Source organism: Syngnathus typhle, linkage group LG2 (assembly GCF_033458585.1).
Source record: "Syngnathus typhle isolate RoL2023-S1 ecotype Sweden linkage group LG2, RoL_Styp_1.0, whole genome shotgun sequence".
Classification (NCBI taxonomy): domain Eukaryota; kingdom Metazoa; phylum Chordata; class Actinopteri; order Syngnathiformes; family Syngnathidae; genus Syngnathus; species Syngnathus typhle.
The window spans coordinates 3,381,938-3,402,309 of record NC_083739.1 but is presented as its reverse complement, the minus strand read 5'-3'; the positions used below and the strand labels follow the sequence as shown (position 1 = coordinate 3,402,309).

Genomic DNA, 20,372 nt, shown 5'->3' with positions numbered 1-20,372 from the left:
AATTACGCCGCTAATCGCCTCCTTTTCCGAGACAGAGTTTCGGCCCGTGTCGGAAAGTACGGATACGGTTAGGAACTATCAGTGGGCGGGGTCACCCAAAATTCACCGGTACGTCCAAAGGTTTCCATTTTCACTTTGTCGTCTTGTTTTCTTATCAGTTTGTTCACTTTGCTTTTTTTTCCTGGGATAACTACAACCACTTACAGGGATTTCTATTTTGGGCTAACAGTCACAACTGAAGTGATAATATTAGCTTATTCAATTGAAATATTCTTATCAGGGAAAGTATGTCATAGAGGATGAGATGAGTCGGGAAATCTCCAGGCCCTCTCTCTTCCCGTCAGCATTCATAATCATCCCACACACGACTTAATGTTGACTGACACCGGTTTGCTTTTTTTTCCACCCGGCCGCGATTTGCTCCTGTCATTATGATTTCAGGTAATGTCGTTGACCTGCAACACAATTTCCCCTTCAGAGTTGGCGTCATTTTTGGGATATTTACGGTTGCTATGTAACACCCTGTTGTTGTTTTTTTAATTATTTGAATCCTGGCACGATTGGTCAAAATCACAAATTTGTGTAGCCGCCATTTATCAACGGCAGCCTCGGGCTCCTTTTTTCGCGTGCGCTTGAGTTTGCCGGTCCGTCACGAGTTCCTCAAACTCCTCGGTAAACTTGCCTGACAAGAGACTCGAGTGAGCCGTTTGCTTTCTCTGCGCCAATTAGCGGCTAATTAGCGAAGTGGAGCAGATGTGGAGGAGTAAACAAAGCTGGATGCGTGCGCTGCATTCCAGGAGGGGAGAAAAAAATAATAAAAATGGCCCGACGGTTTATTATTCAGCGGGACATTTCACTCACCATTAGGTCTGCAGAAACTCATAGCGGAAGAATATTTCACCACACATCATTTTGCCAACAGTTGAAGGAAAACAGCAATGAGAAATACGATAAGTCCGTTTTTTTTACTCGGATTTGACCTCCCTGCGGCTGAGCGACGATAGCGTGACCGAAACGACCCCATCCGCTAATATGCGTATAAATGTGCATGTTTAAAAAAAAAAAAAAAAAAAAAGCCAAGTGTGTAAACATAATAGGTGCGCGGGACCAATTAGGCCCGACTGTTCCTGTTCCTGTGACCCGAGCACTGCAAACGGGTATTTTTAATGAGCGAGCTTCTCGCTAAAAAGAAAAAAAAACGGTTTCCTTTAAGAAGAAGGCGGGCTGAAACGCCGTCACCTCGAGTGGCCCGGAGTCGCTCTAATGAGATCAGGAGTGCTGACAGGTAAGCTCTCCCAGTTCAAACTCCCACAAACACCGCACGCCTCATCCCATTGATTTCCTCTCTAATCTTCATGACTGACAGCTCCCGCGAGGGCGCCCGATTGAGACGTTTCGTTTGACCTCCCGGGCGAACCGCGCGGCGGGACACGACGGAGAGAAACGTACGTTCCGACATCAAGCGGCCGCTTTCATTTCGACGGGGGTAATGACGGACACGCACGACATTTGTTTTACACTTGACATTGTGGACTTGGGAGATAGCTCCTCTTCGAAGCCAGTCACGTGTTTACGGCACTCCGACTCAAAATGAGCGCCACCGAAAATCTGGACTCTGCCCACCGAGCCGCATTTTTACATCACGGGTTCCCAATAAGACACCGGGAACGCCATCCGGAAAAATTAGCGACGCCTCCGCTGCCGTCTCGCCCGCGCTCTCTCTCCCAGTGAGACGTCCCCTAATCAGAGATGCAATTTGTTCATTAAGAGATTACAAACGAGGCTGCGGCGCCGACACGAGGGTCATGATTAGCGCTCGCTAATTGCCTGATATGCTCGTCGGGAGGAAAGCCCGCCGCCGCGACGGACGCAAATTAAGCGCCAATTCCGCCGCTCCCCCTCGCCGTGGCGGCGTCTCGCTCGCCCTCCCCTTCCTCTCGCCTTTCTTCCTTGAAAAACGCTACGGCGGGCGCCAAAGCGCTCAGCTGCAGATGAGAGGGCAAAGGATGCAAAGGAAGCAGCTTGAAGTGCTACGCGGCGGCGTCAAGTGGGCGATCAAGTGGGGGAACAGAGGGAGGGGCGGCGCCCGTCTCCTAATGATGCGCTCGGAGGACCCGGGAGAGCTCGGCGCTCTAATTGATGTCAAGTGTGTGTGATTTCACTCTTAATGAAGAGCTCGCAGACAGGAAGTCTTACCTGTTTGATGGGGATGGCTCGCCCGCTGCCGATGCTGTCGGCGCGGGCCTCCAGCCCTTTTTTATCCTTGTCCGTCTCGCTGGTCTTCCTCGACTGTGGAAGAGAAGCGAGGATGATCATTGGCAAATGGCGACCGTGTCGTTGAGGAGCCACCCCCCCCCCCGAGCGCAGGCAAACTGACGGTGAAGAGGTTGGAGCGCCGCTTGGACTGCTTTCGGACGGGCGTGGGCGTATTGGTGCTCTGCGGGACGTCGATGCGCAGCTCCTTCTGGCTGGTGCTCGGCGTGGACGGCACCGACGACGAGTAGTCGCTCAAACTGCCGCCGCCGTTACTTGTCTGAAACGACGGGACGTTCAGAAAGTCAGTTTGGACCGTTACACAAAGCATTACGGTGTCATGTTGTTTGGGACAGCGGGTAAAAAAAACGGACAGTAGAAATTAAGATATACCGTAATTTTCGGACTATAAGTCGTGTTTTTTTTCATAGTTTGGGTGGGGGGGCGACTTATACTCAGGAGCGACTTATATACATTTATATGGTTTTTTTTCACTTTTTTGGGAATTTTATGGCTGGTGCGACTTATACTCCGGTGCGACTTATAGTCCGAAAATTACGGTACGTAATAATGTGAAAGTATTGAAAGGGAAGACAATTCCACGTCCAGAATACTCCACCATCACATTTACATTCATCATCATTTTTTTAAAAACATTTTTGTGCAATTCAATCTCATGTGGACTGATTTTTTTTTTTTTTACTCAAATTCAAATACTTTTTGGTTGAAATGACTTAAGCTGTCACAATCCAATTACAATTATTATTATTACACTCCACGATTACAAATTGGCATCATCGTAAGAAAAAAATATTTTAATGCGCAAAATGTTTGTTTATATTCTTGAATTAATACAGTACATTTGCATAGTTCTAAAAAATTTTTTTTATACGTTTGGTCCATTAAGGAACTTACATAATTACCATGTTTCAAACAAATGTATCAAAAAATAAACAATCGTTTAAATGATCACGAAACCAAAATAATCATAATTCATATGGTTTTGATATTTGGGCAGCCCTCGAGATGACTTTTTAATATGTGGAAAAAGTGACGCGCTGCCTCACTGACCTGGTTGACCGGGACGTTGGGCACCTGCGTGGTGCAGATGGACGAGTGACTCGGCGAGTTTGGGAGCGATTTGCACGGGCCTATGGACAGCTGCTGCTTCTTCCGAGAGGCCACGATCTTCTGAGCAACTGCAATACAAAACCATACTATTGTTATCGATGTTTGACCACGGCTGTGAAAGTAACGCCAGTCCACCTCTGCGGCAAAAGAAAAGCCGTCATCGACGAAAAAGTAGAACACGGCGAACGTGGACCAACGCTGCACACGCTCGCTCGAAAGGAGACGAGTTAAAACTTGACCGAGACTCCGATCCAATCAACGCGGACGATTGTTTTAATTGAACTCGTTAAAGTTGGTTGATGAGGAGCCCAATCGTAAACATTTACCTCCCGCTGACACGGGGCGAGCCAAGGGCAGACGCTGAGAGAACATCTCGGAGGGGTGGAGCTGGCAAAGCGACTTTCACTCGCCATTAAGTTTGTCGGACGTATTTTCCGATGGACGAGGCAAAAATGTTCAGATGTAATGTTTTTTTTTTTTTTTTTTTGCTTACACACGCACATATTATAAAAATCTCAAGAGTTGACTTCCCACTTTAAGAACAGTTATTACAAGGATGCGCTAAACATTTAAACCACACATTTAACTTAATAATTAACTATTTATCTCTCGCCATCAATCACAACCCTGATGCGAGAGGCGACCGCTTGCGTTAACGTCGGAGCTCTTATCAGATTTATGGCGGAATGTCACATAAAGATGGTAGGTTGGGGCTGGTGGGCGGAGCCGCTGATTCGGCAGTCTGGAGAGTTCAACTGTGACATTTAAAGCTTGAAAATATCATCTTCTAATGAACACATGCGCAAGTTGCGCCAGTGAAACACAAACAAAAAACACACAATTACAAAAACAAGGCGGACAACTTTTTGTTTTCCTGGTCCACTTCTCCTAATAGCTAGCACATGTGTAGCCTGCAGGTGAACCTCACTCACGTGTGTATGTGCTGCGCTGGATGAACATTAGCGAGTGCTCATCTCAGCTTGTTAGAGAGTGTGAACGATGTGCTCGCCTTCCGCACTCTGACAGATGAGGACGAAGCCACAGACGTGTGTGTGTGTGCATTTGAGGCTCATGTCGCCATAATTAGGCTAATTAAATTAGCACGCTGATGGACGAGGACCACAGCGTAGTCAACTTCGCCCCTACCCCCTCCTTCCCTCACGCAGAGGTCACTTCTCCCAACCGGACGAGGCTTCACTTCTCATTACACGTCTAATGCGCGCACACGCTCGCACGCGCAGTCACAAACGAAAACAAATAAGCCAGTCTGCAAAGCACTAGGGAAATGAAAAATTAAAAAAAAAAATAAATCTTTCAAATATGACGCTGCGCTACTTTCACGGTGGCTGTCGTGGCAACAAGACGGATCAAATTTGTGAACGGTGTCTCTCATCCATGTTGATTTGTAATTTTGAGACGGTGTCGCAAATAGCTTCTTTAATAGTTAAAATGTTCCTTTTTTTTTTTTTTTAAAGGGACAAGCCAAATTGCAAGGTGCACAGTCACAAACTGCAACATGCATTCGCAAATAATCACGTTCAAGAGGGGGACAGATTTTTATTTTTTTTCTTTAAACAACCCAACATGGACCGAGCCCAACCGTAAGTTTTAGTGAGGATCAGGATTGTGCGAGCGTATGGACGCGGCAGATGAGGGCCACGGAATAGTCGCCCGCCATGTCTGGACCTGGCGCGCCTGTCCTTTAATGGGTCGGTGTTTTATGAATCCGCCCGGGGAAGGCTCTCGTCTGCAGCGCCCCTCCTTGCCTTGCTCCCCTCGCTATGATAAAACTTAATTGCTGTTCGGTTAGAGCTAAATAGCTGAGCGGGTCAATTTCCCCCCTAATTGACGGGCGATTAAGAGTTGGCGAATGTGCGGCGGGGGAATGTGACCTTCCCACAAGACTGGACTCTGCAATCAAGATTCTCACCGTCCTGGAAGACTCGCTCCACGTTGAGGCCGTAGGTGGCGCACGTTTCGTAGTAGGTGCAGCGCTTCAGGTCGTTGGACAGTCTTCGGGCCCGGCTGTCGTCAATCACCCTCGGGTTGGACGAGCTGATGGCGTCTGTGGAAAACACCTTCGATATCAGCAAATTGATCCAAACTCAAAAATTCATTTATGGTCTTTGTCATTAACGCATTCATATCGAACATCTAGGCACTGTTTCATCAATGCCCAAGTCACAGGCTTGTCGATTTAAGATGCAGTACAATTTGTTATGTGGCGCCATCTGCTGGCGAAAGTGAGAGCTAAGAATCAATGCAACAAGACTGTACAGCAGTTTTTCTTCGAGATGACCAACCAACCAACCAACCAACCAACCAACCAACCAACCAACCAACCAACCAGAACTTTCTCAACCAATATAAATTGTAAAAAATGATGCAATATGGCCAATCGTCAAAACTCCTCAATCTTATAAAAACGTTAGTCCTCCGAATATGAAGTGCGTTATAAATATAATTTATTATTATTAGTCTGCGTAACACATAATTAACCATTTTAACCGTGCATTTTTTTTTAGTTGACTTCTATAATTATTTGGAAGATCGTCCCCCCCCCCACAATTCAAACAAATAAAAGGGCTCTGACATTCTTCAGTCAAGATAATTAATCAATCATCCATTTTGCTTGTTTCTACGGGGGACACGGGCATGCTAATTTAACTTTATTTTAATTTAAAATAATATTAGATATATGAATAAAGTGAGTTACGATCTTGATGGGGGAACTCCATCAAGGGAACGCAATAGGCCAAGATAACGCTGTAGTGTACTGCTTGGTGCCCTTTGTGTGGCTACAAGAACTCTCCACTAGGTGGCAGCAGTGCACCATAAAATAATAATAATTGCAACACGTTTGTGGATTGATGTTTGTGTTTCAGACCTTGCGTGCCAACTAAGACCAGGGGCAGGTCGGCAGCGTTCCTGTAGTTGGCAAGACGGTTGAAGTAATGATAAACGGTTTGGAAGCTGATCTCATCCTCCAGACTGAAGACAAAGATGACTGCATCAACCCACAGAGCAAACTGCAGATGGAAAAAAGAAAACAAAGCCAATGAACAATGTGGCTCATCACATCGTGGACCGATTACACAAAGTCGATTGTTACCTGTGCCTCCGGTGGTCCCCCTTCATCCCTGATGAGCAGCAGGTGACTCTGCCCATCAACCACCATCTCCTTCTTAAAACGTCCACCTAAAAGAAGCATTTTTTGCATGACATCATCAGACGAGTCATCATCTGTTGAGCCAACTGGGCTACTAGATCAGCTACTTTAGTTGGAATACTATTGGATGGATGAAATTGGGTGTTGGCGACTTCTAATCGGGAGATGTTTGGCTAAGCCAAAATCCTCGGATGTCGATGATAGATTATGAATGCTGAAGGAAAGATTACTTCTATCATTCATGACGGCTGATGATGATGAGACGGGGGACGGAGAGCAAACTAAGATGGCGGTTGTATTGTCCCGACGAGTTGAGCTTGGGGTTCGTTCGGTGGTGTTCATTTGACACCGAGATGGTTTGTCTTAAAGAACCAATTCACGAGGTGATCGAATGGAATCCAAGCTGTCCTCGTCGGGCTGCAGCAACCGTGTTGAACATAAGAGGAAGGAGAAGAGGAGGATAGTTACCTGCATCCACGTCAGCTAGTATACCGAGAAGCAAGAAGAAGACAGAGGAGGGGAAAAAAAAACAGCACAGGTGAAAGGTGAAGAGAGCAAATCTTCCACCTTTAGGCTGGCTAGCAAGAGAAGTTTGAGAGTGATGCATTCAAATGGAAAAACGTCTGCATTGTCATTTGCCGCTTTCTAAAAACGAGGAAGCACCACGCAGTTTCCATTTGTGAATTCAGAAAAGGCCGCTCGCTTCCAGATGTGTGATTTGCACACGCTTGGCGGCGAAAGACGTTCAATCAGCTGCGCACGCCGCCGGGCCCGCGCTACTTTGTTGTCTGAGCGTCCGTGAACACACCGCCGAGGCCAAGCCGCTACTGCTTTGCCGGCGGGGTGTGCAGCCTCAGAATAGTTCTGGTTAGCGGCTTTGTGGCGCTGCGGTTGCTGCGCCGCTCCAAAGCCGCCGTCTCAGCTCTGAATCAATCGGCATGGGAATGGAGACGGCGGCATATTTTTAGGCTCCAGGAATTTGAAAACAACACAGAAAGTGATTTTGGCCTGCGACGGCGCAGCAACAGTTTGGAGCGGCACACTCGCAAATCAAATCCATTAAAATGATCATGTTTTCAAAAACTGTTGGCTAGTAGATACGCCCCTCTTTGAGATGGGGGGGGGGGTCTTTGAGACTTTTTGAGACAAATGTTTCTTAGGGGCGGAGTCTGCAATGAAGGATTGGGTGCCTGCCTTTTGGTACATTACGGCTCTTCATTTTTTCATACAAGGTTTAAGACAAAAAGCTAGCACAGATGTTGACAGACAGGGAGGTGCAGCTTGTGAGCTGTTTTTTTTTCTTTTCCCCCAGCGGAGGAGTACAAAGAATACCGGAAGTGGCGGTCAGAAACGGGAAAGTTTACACCAAAATATCCCCAGGTTTTGGCCAGCGTGGGATGCATGCTCTCATCGAAAGAAATAAAAACAGTTACGGTCAAAAAAAAAAAAAAAACCCCCGTCAGAGGTTTTGACCTCCAGCTGGCGAGCCTCGATTTATGAGTGACCCAAATTACGAGCTGCGAGATTTAAATCAGTTGATTGTTGAGCTCGTACAAAAAGTAAACTAAAACTTCAACAATAAAAGCCTTTTGTTGTTATTATCCTGTGAACATTTTAGAACGTTTCTGACTACCGTAATTTCCGGACTATAAAGCCGCAACAGCTACATTTAGCCTTAAAAACAAACACAGACAGCTTTTAGGCTACTCTTTGCAAGGTATTGATCACCAAATTAATCAAATGAGTGATATGAAAATTCAGTACGAGTGTGCTCAAGACAGTTTTGCTGATCCACTGTTTCATAGGTCAGATGTGGAGACTACCATAAAGTTCATTAATAATAATAATAATAATAAATAAATAAATAAATCTAATCAAATTAACCGAGCCATAAGCGTATAAAGAAGCAGCTTGTAGTCCGGATATTTTAGAATCTATCTCTTTGTACCTTCGGGTGACTCCTCCTGGACGTACGTTCCTGTCAGGTATCTGTGGACCAACGCCGACTTCCCGCTGGCCAGGTTACCCACAATGCCCTGTTAGCGAGAGCACCTTTTTTCAATAAAGAGGAAACGTCACGCATTTGGGTCGGGAGTCGTGTCGGGGCAGCTCACCACTTTGAGTTCCGGCACAGAGCGACTGAGAGTCCACTCCTGGCTGTTCACAAATGCATCTGAACGAGAGGGAAAAAAAATAAAAATATGTCAAGCATTTTATGAAGCACTCAACTGAATAAATTGTGTCAAGGCATCATTTTTTGAATGGACTCGCACACCACCAACAACTGTAGAGCATTGAGCTCCAATATTCTGCCAATCGGAGAATCTTTCCATGGGAACGAATGACGACAAATCACAAGATTGAAACTGGCCTCTTAAAGCGGAACTAAATATAACTGTGGAAAATACATTTGAGCGTAACCCAGACTAAAACTAGCAGATCTGATGCCAAATTGCCATTTGTCAATCGAAAGCGAACACAAGGCTATTGAGATCCGATTTGTACAATCTGGACTTTATTTTTGGACCAGAGAAGGGCTTCTTTCATTTACCATGTTGAATGGAACTTTTTCAGATATTTTGGGACTCGGCTGCATTTTTTTTTTTGGACTAGGCTGGGTCAGGGGATGAGCAATGCATAACTTTACATACATGTTTTTGCACTTCAAATAAAAAAAAGCATATTTTTCTACATTGAAATACATCTTTTTGTGATGTCACACTATTTTTTTTAAATTTGCCATGCGTGTCTACCTAAAAAGAAAACATCGGTCCACATGCACGAAGTAGGCCAGTAGGCCGCACCCCTTCCAGACCTTCTCACTAATTCATTAACCGCAATCTGCGAGACGTGCTAAAAGCCCTCCAGGTACTGAAGAAGCTCGCCCGGCTTGCACTCTCAACTCGTGCGACCATTCCAGGAAATATCTAGAACATGCCCTGACCTACAAATATCCATCATTTATGGAGTGATGCACGCCAAGATGCTTTGAGACGTCAAACTCGTAACGCTACACTAAACCTTCGCTACCCGCGAGGGGGGGGCTGCCGGCCCGAGGATTTTGTGGAACGATTCCATTCGGGAATTAGATTCATATGACACGAAATCTATCCCAATATATTTTAAAGTGGAACTAATTGATTGGGTTCCATTGGTTTTAAGTCATGAGCGATGTTCCGATTCAAATGGTTTTCCCCGGCCCTTCACAACGACTGCGGCCAAGTTTCCACACGTTCATCTTTATCAGTCTGGACCGAATCCAGGAGAATCCAAACACATAGGAGGACATTGTAGAGGTTTCCACAGATGCCCGCTCGCTACCAGGCAGGATGTTGATTCAGCTGTTTCCTGTTTTTAGGGACGTTTGCATTGATGCGTTCTCATTTTAGCAACATTAAAGAGGACAACGGTTTTGATCATTTAATGATTTTCGTCTTGATGCCTGTGACTTTTTTTGGTGGGAAATCCCAAGCAGGATTTTCCAAAAATGGAAATAAAACAACACACCTCAGATCTACCCGAACTAAATCTCATGGGAAATATTATGGGGATGCAGACAGGTAATGCAAAATGATTGACCTCTTCACAAAAGCTCACAACATCAATGGTCGAATCAAACTTGGACCCGTCCATGCCCACAAGCACAGAAAATGGCTGTACCGTTTTTAAAGCGCACCCCTAGTCCCAAATCCGATCTGTGACAGGCACCGCAGGGAATCCAGATTACTTGAAAATAGAAAATTAAACTGGTCTCACTATTGTGGCTAAGTGTGTCGTCGTGACCTGAGAGCGTCTCGTGTCGATTGACGAGAAACCCAACAAAGAGGCTGCTTGTTTTGTGGCTGACAAAGTGAATCTTTACAGATCGTGGTGTTAAAAAAGCAATCGGGAGGACTCGGCGGGATGTCAAGAAACAGCTCCTATGCATAAATACGGTCTGACCTACATATCATGCCGACGCTCACCAGATCCATCCATCCCCCCACCAGCTTTGCACGCACACAGCTGGCACCATGCTAGCCGTTTTCATTTCATGCCGAATCAAACCGAGCCACCGTGACACATTGGCCGGCTGGTAACCGGGTTCACTATGCAAATGACGCCGAGGGTGTGAAGCAATGTTTCACTTTTCTTCCCCCCCTCCGATCGTTCGCTACTCAAGGTCGGACAAAGAGAAGAAGGGAGAGTGATGGCATCACCTGGCGGATTTGAGCTTTATATACAGTAAGAGCTTTAAGCAGCAGGGGGTGGATTTCTGCGATGCGCTGTTTGCACGCCAGCCACGGCCTGGCCACTATTACGTAGACAAAAACAAAGTGTACAGACGCAAATAAACGCATTATAGAACGTAAGCGGCTAACGGTTAATGGAGCCGCATTCAAGTGGTTTGACGTGTGGCTGGTGAAGCTAATGCTAGTGTCGTTGGGTTCTTGACAACCTGCTTTTAAGCCCGGGAAGTCCAAACGTCTTCTTTCAAAGAATGAATACGGAATTATTTTGAATTCTTTCAATTATAAGCATGCTAAAACCAATTCGACAGGGCCTGCAAATGGCACCCGCTCCATCGTTTGAACACACCTGCTCAACGCCATCGAAGCCTCACGTCCCCTCGCCACAAGCTCTAATTTTGTCCTGAGGAGGACGTGGTGGTGAGGGGGAGGAGGGTGACCGACACAGACATACCCTTCACACTCTTTGACCTCCACACAACCTCTGGCAAGCCACTTTGATAACTGCGGCAGATGGCTGGCTAATTGTCAGCCGAGTCGGGAAGAGCGATTGCGCGTCCATACCTGTAATCAAGCAAATCGTGGGAATTCCAGAGCGAGGAAGGCGTGACGTAACCAAAGTGGACGCAAATAATCGTCAACAACTCCCCCTCGAACACAGGGAAAAACTGCAATGTCTGAAGTTCTTATCTGGGAACAATAATTTGAGGCGCCACGTGTTTTATTTTTGTTGACACGGCGCAATTGTAGCTATAGCAAAAGAATAAAATAAGAAAACCGGCGAGAATGAAGGATGCCGTGTTGCTCGTTTGTTCATTGACAGAGACTCTCCACCCTTCGCTTCTTTCATCACAGATATATGAAATTATGAATAAAATGAAAGCGAGATGATAGCGGGGGAGAAGAAGAAGGGAAGGATGCCTTCATCTTTCTGATCAGATGTGTGTGCATGTGCGCCTCACGTTACTTCTGCATGGCTGCGGATGTAGGTCACACACATACACACTCGTTCACACACGCAACATACTGTATCGACACACCAATGGGGGTCAGTACAGGGCGCTCGCCGCTCAAACATTTATCCCACTAAAATGCTTTTGTAGAGAATATTGGCCCTTTGTAGTCCTTTGGAGCATTGGGGGGCAAAAAAAGCCCCTCACTTGCCAGATTTCCTGTCAGGGTTCATCGAGCCCGTTGGGAAGATTTTGAGGTCGGGGGTTGACAGAATTGCACACGCCAGCAGAGTGACACTCAAGTGTCGCATTCTCTCAACTTAGTGTCTTTTTCTGCTTTCGACGTCAAAGTGGCGGCCGTGTTTCCCCAATGCCCGAAGGCGGTCGGGTCCCGTGACCTGCATCGGGCGGGGAGGTCGACGGTCCAGTTTGGCGACGTCTTGCTAAAGTGGTTGGGAATTGGTGAATCGTAATATTTCGGGGCCGTTCAACACAACGGCAGAATCGTACTCACACCTGAAGACGCCAATCGATTTTTTTTTTTTTTTAGGTCACTACGGATGACGCGAAAATGTTCCGCACACGCTAAAAAGTCAAAACTTCGTATCGCCTGTTGTAAATAAAACTACTCAACCAAAAAAAACGTGACGTTTGCGGAGCCTGTTTTTCCAGCCGCGTGGAAACAATTCTTTCCACTGTCGCTCAGTGATTGAATGACAAACATTTTTCTCGTATTTCCTATGGCACCATATTCTACCAAGTCATTGGCGGATCTAATACGACACGCGTGCCACTCGAGAGCAAAAGAAGGGAACCGCGTGACTCGAAGCGCACACACGGTGTAAATCAACAACACATGGCGAGCTGCTTCCTGTCACCAGCAATGTTTTCTGCTCGCCATTTGGCAGACAGAAGGCTTCTTGGAATTCAACTTTTTTTGCTCCTGAACGATCCGTGTGAGGGAAGCGGCTTTTTATCTCGCCTTGACCCGACGATGCTTCCCGTAAAAGTTAACGCCCGTACGAAAAGGTTGGCAGACTTTCTCAAGATGCCCAAACATGGCTTCAAATGCAAAGAGTCTCCATCTCGGGCTCTTCCGCTTCCCTTATGACCTCATTTTCTGCTATTTCAGTTGATTTCCACTTGTGTCTGGAAAATGCTGGTTATCTCAACGTTGTCACCTCCTCACACGCACAGACGGGTCGGGTCCTCTTCCACCTGAGCCGCCCGTGTTTGCACTTGAGATATGAACTCCATGTAGCTCCAAGTAATGAAAGGCAAACAACGGGCGGCTTCAACCACACATCACCCTCCTGTCCTAAACAAACACACATCAACCCCCCCAAACACACACACACAAACAAAATGCTTGTTTACCGCCTGGGCTTCCGTTCACACTCTCCGTGCTGGATTGCAGAGGAGTGGTTCTGTGCCGGAGGGAACGGACGGCGCCGGGGCTTCCCACCGGCGTCCAGGTGCCGGTCCCGTCCCTGCGGGAGAAGATGCCGCTGAAGAAGCGTAGCAGCCTCCTCTCACCGGAACGTCCTCCTCTCCGAAGCGCCGCCCCGTCCTTGTGCGCGGCCAGAACCTGGAGGTCACTGTTGTCCAGCGTGCGATTCTTCCCGCCGTGTGCGCTCTCCCAGCAGCTGACGTCAAACACGGGGTCCGTCTTGTTCAGGATGGCACCGACTTCCAGCGTTCGGCTTTTCTCCATGGTGCCGAGGCGAGGGCGGGCGGCGGGGCTCTGGAACTCGCCATCGTCCTGGGTGACCTTCGGGCTTGCGGATTCCAGATCTGTGCGAGCGGAACTGTTTTGCTGTTTGTCCTTCATTAGCGCTTGCAAACGTGGCCGCTCGCTGCCTGTCCAGTGTCGAAAGCTGAAGCTGCGGCGCAGCAGGCCGGCGGGTTCCCGCCGAGGTGGAGTCTCAGGTATCCCGTTTGGAGGTGACGTTCCGTTTAGGTGTGGCGGCGTCCCCCCGTGGTCTAATGACTCAGGGCTCTTCTCCAAACTCTTTGACTTGAAGAGTCTCTTCATCTTCATCACGCCGCTACTCACCACATTCCCAGGAGAGTCCGTCCTCGCACAAATGTTCTCCTCAAGTCTGGGTGGAGATTCCTGCCAACTCATGGACGCGGCGTTTTTTTTCTTTGTCATTTGGAGCTGCTGCTTGCGAGCCAGTTTCAGCCTCCCCAGCTCCAGCTGGCCGGTGCTATACGTCCTGAAGTTCCTCATGTGGCTTTGCGATGACAAATCATCAGATTCGTCCTCCACTTCTTCCACTTGTTCGAGCAGGCCACTGCGCGGGGCCTCCAGTGAAGCTTGCTGCCTGAAGGCCCTCACCTTCCCCACTTTTGGCTTATCCGATGCATCTTGTCCATCCTCCGATGTCTCCTTCTTCACCAGCGTGAGGGAGATGCGGTACACTGTCTTCCTCTGAGCCGTCCCTCTCTCCATCCCTTCAGTACAGTTCCCATCCAGGAGGAACATGGCAAGTCCTGCCTCAGAAACTCAGCACATCTTCTCCGTGAAAATAACTCGCATGGTTAAACGATCTTTTCCTCAACACGTTCAACTAGTTGACGGAAAATTATTGAGTGACTTTCCGGTCATCCAAAGGCGCAAAAAGAGGACAGGAAATACATTCCGCCTTCATCCCCATAGAGTTCAGTTGGCCGCGCAAACACTTCCCCAAAAAAGGGAGGAGGAAGAAGAAGTAGAAGAAGGGGAAAAAAAAAAACAGCGTGCAGGTGTCCTCGCCTACGGCAGCTCGCAGCTCCACCTTCCTTCGTTGAGTGTCGCGCAATTCCAAAAGTAGAAGCTCAACGTATTCCCCGGTGCGAACGCGTCTGGCTGCCACCGTGCGCGTGCGTCCCCCGCTGCGCCTTTCACCTCCGCTCGGCCGTCATTCTCATTCCAATAAGCTTCATCTCAAGGCGAGGGCCATCGTCAAACCCTTCACAACAATCCCGATGCTGTCGCCTCCATTGCATTCAGCCGTGCGCGCGCGCACGCACTCGGGCAGGCGCACACACAGCGCGCACGCAGCGGCGCAGAGAAAACATGGAACGGACTGTACGCGCAGCATTATCAGCGAGCTAGATTTTGCGATCTTTGACTCTCTCCTCGCAAATAAGCGCTTTCCATTAAAAATAAATAAAATTTAATAAATTATATATAAATAAAATATAAATAAAACGATTTCCTCGAGTCATTTTCTTTCCTGCTAAGGCTGACCGATTTGCTCTTTCGCCGCAGTCCGTCTGCCTGAAATCCAGTCCGGGTTTTACTTTATGCCAAAAGGGGGCGGGATTCTCTCTGCTGTCAGTGAAGTTTGTCAGCAACGCCCGGAGCAGCCTTGCAACTGAGCGACTGAATGAATTACTAATTTGTCAGCGACGAGGGACATAAAACAAAAAACGTTTTCCCCCGTGTTAAAGTTGAATTCAAAATGAGTAATTATGCAGTAGTTCAACATATGCTGAGTGTTTGGGCATCGTTTGGTGTTATTTGTGACCCCCCCCCCCCCAAAAAAAAAGATGCCTGTTGTGTGGAGCCATGAATCGGCTTCCCTATTTACAACAGTTCTTATTTGCACTTTTCACCCACTTATTGTTTTTTAGAATTGATCTAAACTGTCTGTAAAATGACCGCCACTTCAGCCATGATTTATTTTTAATCGGAGAATATAGAATAAGAAAAATAACTTAGTATGTCCCTTGCTGAAGAGGTCAGAGTTGGAGCAGGTGAGTCATCAAACTCCTTGTGAAGTTCTGTCATCTATGTGGTGAAGCACAAAATCACAAGGCCGCCCGGCGCCATGTCAAAAATCAGTCCCGCTGATATGTTCCATCAGCAAGGTCACCTTCAAGGCGCAACTTCAAACCGGGATGCCGTGAACGTTGTGCAGTACACGCACACCTGAAAGGTTGCATCGGCAGGAGGTACATCACCTCCCTCCCCCCCCATATTGCCACACCCCCTAGAGACAGTAAAACTGGGTCAGTCAGTCAGCGATGGGAAGAGGGGGAGGGCACGTTGGGGACGCACGTTGGGGAGTATCTATTGCTGCCAGGAAGAAGCTCATCGACACCAGTGCCATCAAAACGAAACCCAAAAAAAAAAAAAAAAACTCATTGAGAGGAAGAATCGCATTTCCACATTAGCAGCCGTCAATTTGCATAGAAGAAGAAAATCAAGTTTAGACGCGGGGAAATCGCCATGGTAACCAGCCGCCCCGCTTTGGGTGGTAACTGCACCGAGAGAATTTCTGTCAAATGTAACTGTCGACCTTCATTAGCATCCTCTGCTCCGCGGAGGCTTCATGAAATCAACAACAAAAGCACAAATACAACAAATACATTCGTAATGTGTATGACCTACTTTTTGTGGCCCACAACTTCTCTGAGCTCACCACCAGAACCCCCCCCACAGAGTTCACTGCCTTGAATGCTTGTAGGTTATTCCAATTCTCTTTTCAGTTACTTCATTAAAAAAAAAAAAAAAAAATCTTCCAACAAGCATGAAGCTCACATCCTTTCCATCACCAGCGACTATTACATTCACATCCCATTTGTTGGTGTACTTGCTTCTCACCCAGAGAAGATCTTTGGAACAGTCGACCTTATCACTTTGAAACTAGAATATTCTGCAATTTACAGGACACAACTCATCCTCAGAAGAATAAAGTTGATAATTATTGTTCTATTGAGCGTCACTTGGGAGGTTAAAAGCAACATCTCCACATGCTATATAAATAAAAGATGTATCACTCCGAAACGCCAGCGCATTCTCAGGCAGCAAATGTTACTAACTGCTGCCCCCTGCTGAGCATCACCCAGTAGTGCAGCTGGCCTGAACTATCGCCACAAGATGTCGTTGCTGGATATAAAAGAACGCTTCCTAAAAATAAACCCGTCTCGAAGCAAATACACGTGGACGAACGAGGGCACAGTGACCAGAATGAAAACGAAGGAGGGGAAAAAAAAAAAATGGCAGTAAGGGGTTGGGAGCCATAGACTGCAGTGTGGCATGTTTGGAGTGTAAACATTGGAATAAAGACACACATCACTGTATCGTAGGAAATGAAATCATAAATTCTCGCGAGAAAATAAGTCAAATAAGACCGACACAAACTACTTGTGCAGTGACCCAAGAGAAGACATTTCAGGTTCTCAAGTTAGTGACGCTACCTGGGGCTCGTGTTCTTCTGTTCATGTTTAATTCAAAGTGCTTTGTGTCTTTTCGCAATCCGAGGGAAACCTCGTCTTTCCACATTTCTCCGTCTTTTCTGTTCCCTCCACAATGCTTGCTTGTTGGAGGCGTGGCTCCAGGGATCAGATGACAGATTATCAAAAATACAGAGCACCATATAGTGAGTTGGCTATTTTCTCGTGCTCTCGGAATGTGAAGTGAGTGCTGGTTATCCCCTACATAGTGCCTTCGGTGGCTCTTAAAAAAATAAAGGAGTGAACAAATGATGGTCATTTCAACCATAGAAAATGAGTGTTGGATTTTTTCTGCACAGGACAAATGTCTGATTTGGGGTGCAAAAATATCGAACCATTACAACACTGGTGCTATGTTTGCATTTCTTTTGGCAAAATATTATATTATAAGCAATATTAGAATATTGGACGATACCCCAACCCTTTCAAATACTGAGGGAGGGCAGAGTACTTTTACGTCAGGCTGGTATCCGCGTCGTAGTATCGGAGCTTTTTTAACAAGTCGCCGCCGCCGTCGCAGGAAGATACGGGAGCATTGTTGCGCTGAGGGCAGGAAGTCTATTTTAATACCCGCGTGCGATCCGTGTGGGACTAGCCTCTGCTATTGTTTGGGTCGGTGTCCGGTGCTTCCTTTTCGTTTGGGGAACAGGGAAGCCGACTGCAGCTGCCAACATGACGCATATGAGCGTCAGGACGGCAAAAGTCAGCGCATGGGGAGTGTGAAGTTGAACACTTAAGACTTCGGACGCGGCGGCGATGTGCCGCTTCGGACAGTTGCGTCTGAAAAGGACATGCGGGCGGTCATCGAGATACTAATCGGCTTGTGCCATTTGTTTGTTTTGGTTTGGTCTTGTCGAGTGACCCTCGCGCTGCCCGCTCAAATGTGCTGATTGAGGCCATTAGGTGCGTCTATGGTTACAGCGTCAGCTTATGAGCCAAAGGGCTCTTTGTGGCTTCCGTTTGACCTTTCGCTTCCGCTTGTTTGATTTATCCTGAAAACATGATAGATGATCCATCGCGGATCAGGTGGACGCCTGGGCGACATCGGCACTGCGGCGCCGTTCTGTTTGACCATCAGAAGAGAAGACAGTAAGGACAGATCCTACTGACAAGATCAAGCGAGTAAAATAAAGAAATAATCTATATTGTTGGATTTATTGTGTGACATTGCTTAGCGGTTGTTTTTTTATCACTAAGCAATAGCAAATAAAAAATAATTGGGGATTTTTTTTTTTTTTGGACGTAAATAAAATGTACTCGATTAATCGCTGCGATAACCAATAGAATAATCGAGTCTAAAAAAATATTTGATTGTGACAGATCTATTTTTTTTTGTCACTGAAATGTCTATTACTCCAAAATGTCTGCTATTATTACATTTTGAGTTGCAGTAAATACTGGCCCACCCCTCCAAACGACTTTGTTCGTCAAGATTTCTGCGGAATATTCCGGACAATTTATCTCGTCGGGTTTCACTATAACGAGCGACATCGGCAAAGTGTGATGGGTAGCTTGCAAAAATCGATCACTTCCAGATAGGAATGCCGTCATTCATCAGCAACTAGTCAACGTCCATTAAAACACTGTCGACTTCAACCAATTGGAATTCGTTCGAGTGCCGATGCTACCACCTGTCAACGGCGGACGTCTGGAGGCGGGACACCGCCGCTCATTGTCACGCAAAACAAGAGGATAGAAAGAAAGGAAAATGTCAGTTAAGCTTAGGCCCCTCATCTTTGGAAGGGGGTCAGGGGATTTGTCATCTTAAAGAACAACACCATTTAAGAGACAAAGACTCGAGACTCAGCGGGGTGTCTGGAAACGACACAGATTGGACAGTGGGGGACCTCAGCGGCACCGCCAAGCTTTCACGTACGTTAGCATGTTGCTAAAACAACAAACACGCATCAACAGTAAACACATCAACATGCATAATCGCCCTCATACTCATGTGAAGCTCCGCTCGGCAACGAGCGTCTGGCGGGCCGGATTAAGGAAAAGCAAAAGTGCTGTTTGGCGGTAATCCCGACTCTCTTTGACTCGCCATCAGTTGGTAACAAGAGTGAGTGACCTCTGACCTTGCTTTAACCTACAGGTTTAACCACACGCTGCCGGGTTTAATGACTTCCCAGGTGACAAAACTGGACTTGAAATGCCCATCGACATGTTCCCGCCGCCATTGCGATGGGATGCCCATTAGAATCTTCGCGTCACGATTCCGCCGAGCACATCGTCGGCTTTATGCGCAGAGACGGGCCTGCAGGGCACCAGATGATGATGTGCAGAAAGTACACAAGCACTTAACTGAGAGGGGAATTGAATGTCGGCGCTCGGCCCTAATCTGCATGGGGGTGGGGTTGAAACTGCATTAGGCACAAAAGGTGCAGATATTTCAGCTGGTACGTTACGTAAGCAACTTCCATCATTGCGAAGACGATTTTTTCCTTGATGCTCACTCAAAGATTACGGAAGACAACAAACGAAGCAGTGTTTAACGCCAACTAATGCTCCTCATGCAGAAATGAGGAAGACCAATCAGGACTCACAGGACATCTGTATGTCGCTACAAACAACTGCGGCAGTATTTGCAGAAAATGTGAGCTCCACTGAACCGATGAAATGAACCGAGATCGTTAGAAGATGCATTGTACATCAGATCCATAATGACCTCCCATCTGAAGTTAAACCAATGGGTGGGCTTCATGGTTCAAAATTTCCTGGAAATCTCCTTTCCTTTTTTCCTTTTCAACATCACGTCCTTCACTATGCAAGAGCGACTACAGAACCTTTCAAGACAGACATCCCTAGCTCCTCACATGGCCAGGACATCCCACGAAGCAACCCGACTTCCAAAGCGTTGATCAAAACAATTCCGAGACAGCTTTTTTTTAAAAAACGTTGGAGCAATCCTACCTTCGATGGCGATGACATGCTCCCGGATCTGGGTCTGAAGCAAGGGCTCGTCCACTCGCTCCAGCAGCTCGTAGATGGAGTAGATGTTGGGATGGACGGACTCGAACCTCTGGATCTCGGCCCGGATGGCGGCCGAATTGGCGAGATGCTGCTGGTAATTCATCGCTGATGGGGACTTCAGCCAGGGGGGTGGGACGTTTGCCGAACAACTGGAAAATCAGATACAAATCGTATAAATATGTCTCCTATTCCTAATCATCATGACCACGATGGTACTCACTGCCACTGAGCAGTGCCGTAGCTACTGGCCGCTGCGGGCACTCGGTCCCCGCCGTCTCCGGGCTCCTGACTCGGGGACGCTGACAGATGTGCAGCAGCCTGAGCAGGACCTCTCCATGTCTCGACTGCCAGAGGAGGAAAAGAGGTGGTACCGATTTATAGAGTTCAAAACAAGATTCCAGAGCCACATGCAGTCATGATAATTACTCCACAACGGCC

General features: G+C 47.2%; 1 protein-coding gene across 2 annotated transcripts in view; it reads right to left on the bottom strand.

The window, feature by feature from the left end:
- agap1 (ArfGAP with GTPase domain, ankyrin repeat and PH domain 1) overlaps positions 1 to 20,372 on the bottom strand; it is a 42,581-nt gene that overhangs the window by 21,529 nt on the left and 680 nt on the right. Inside the window, exons 3-12 of one of the 2 annotated variants that reach the window (XM_061300773.1) lie at positions 20,155 to 20,278; positions 19,875 to 20,083; positions 8,668 to 8,726; positions 8,502 to 8,589; positions 6,497 to 6,582; positions 6,272 to 6,413; positions 5,315 to 5,449; positions 3,325 to 3,452; positions 2,378 to 2,533; positions 2,197 to 2,289 (exon numbers count right to left, since the gene is read on the bottom strand). In XM_061300773.1, coding sequence (XP_061156757.1) covers positions 2,197 to 2,289; positions 2,378 to 2,533; positions 3,325 to 3,452; positions 5,315 to 5,449; positions 6,272 to 6,413; positions 6,497 to 6,582; positions 8,502 to 8,589; positions 8,668 to 8,726; positions 19,875 to 20,083; positions 20,155 to 20,278 — 1,220 coding nt within the window. Of the gene's footprint in view, positions 1 to 2,196; positions 2,290 to 2,377; positions 2,534 to 3,324; positions 3,453 to 5,314; positions 5,450 to 6,271; positions 6,414 to 6,496; positions 6,583 to 8,501; positions 8,590 to 8,667; positions 8,727 to 13,112; positions 14,828 to 19,874; positions 20,084 to 20,154; positions 20,279 to 20,372 lie in introns of those variants that run through there. The other variant, XM_061300765.1, reaches the window with a different exon arrangement.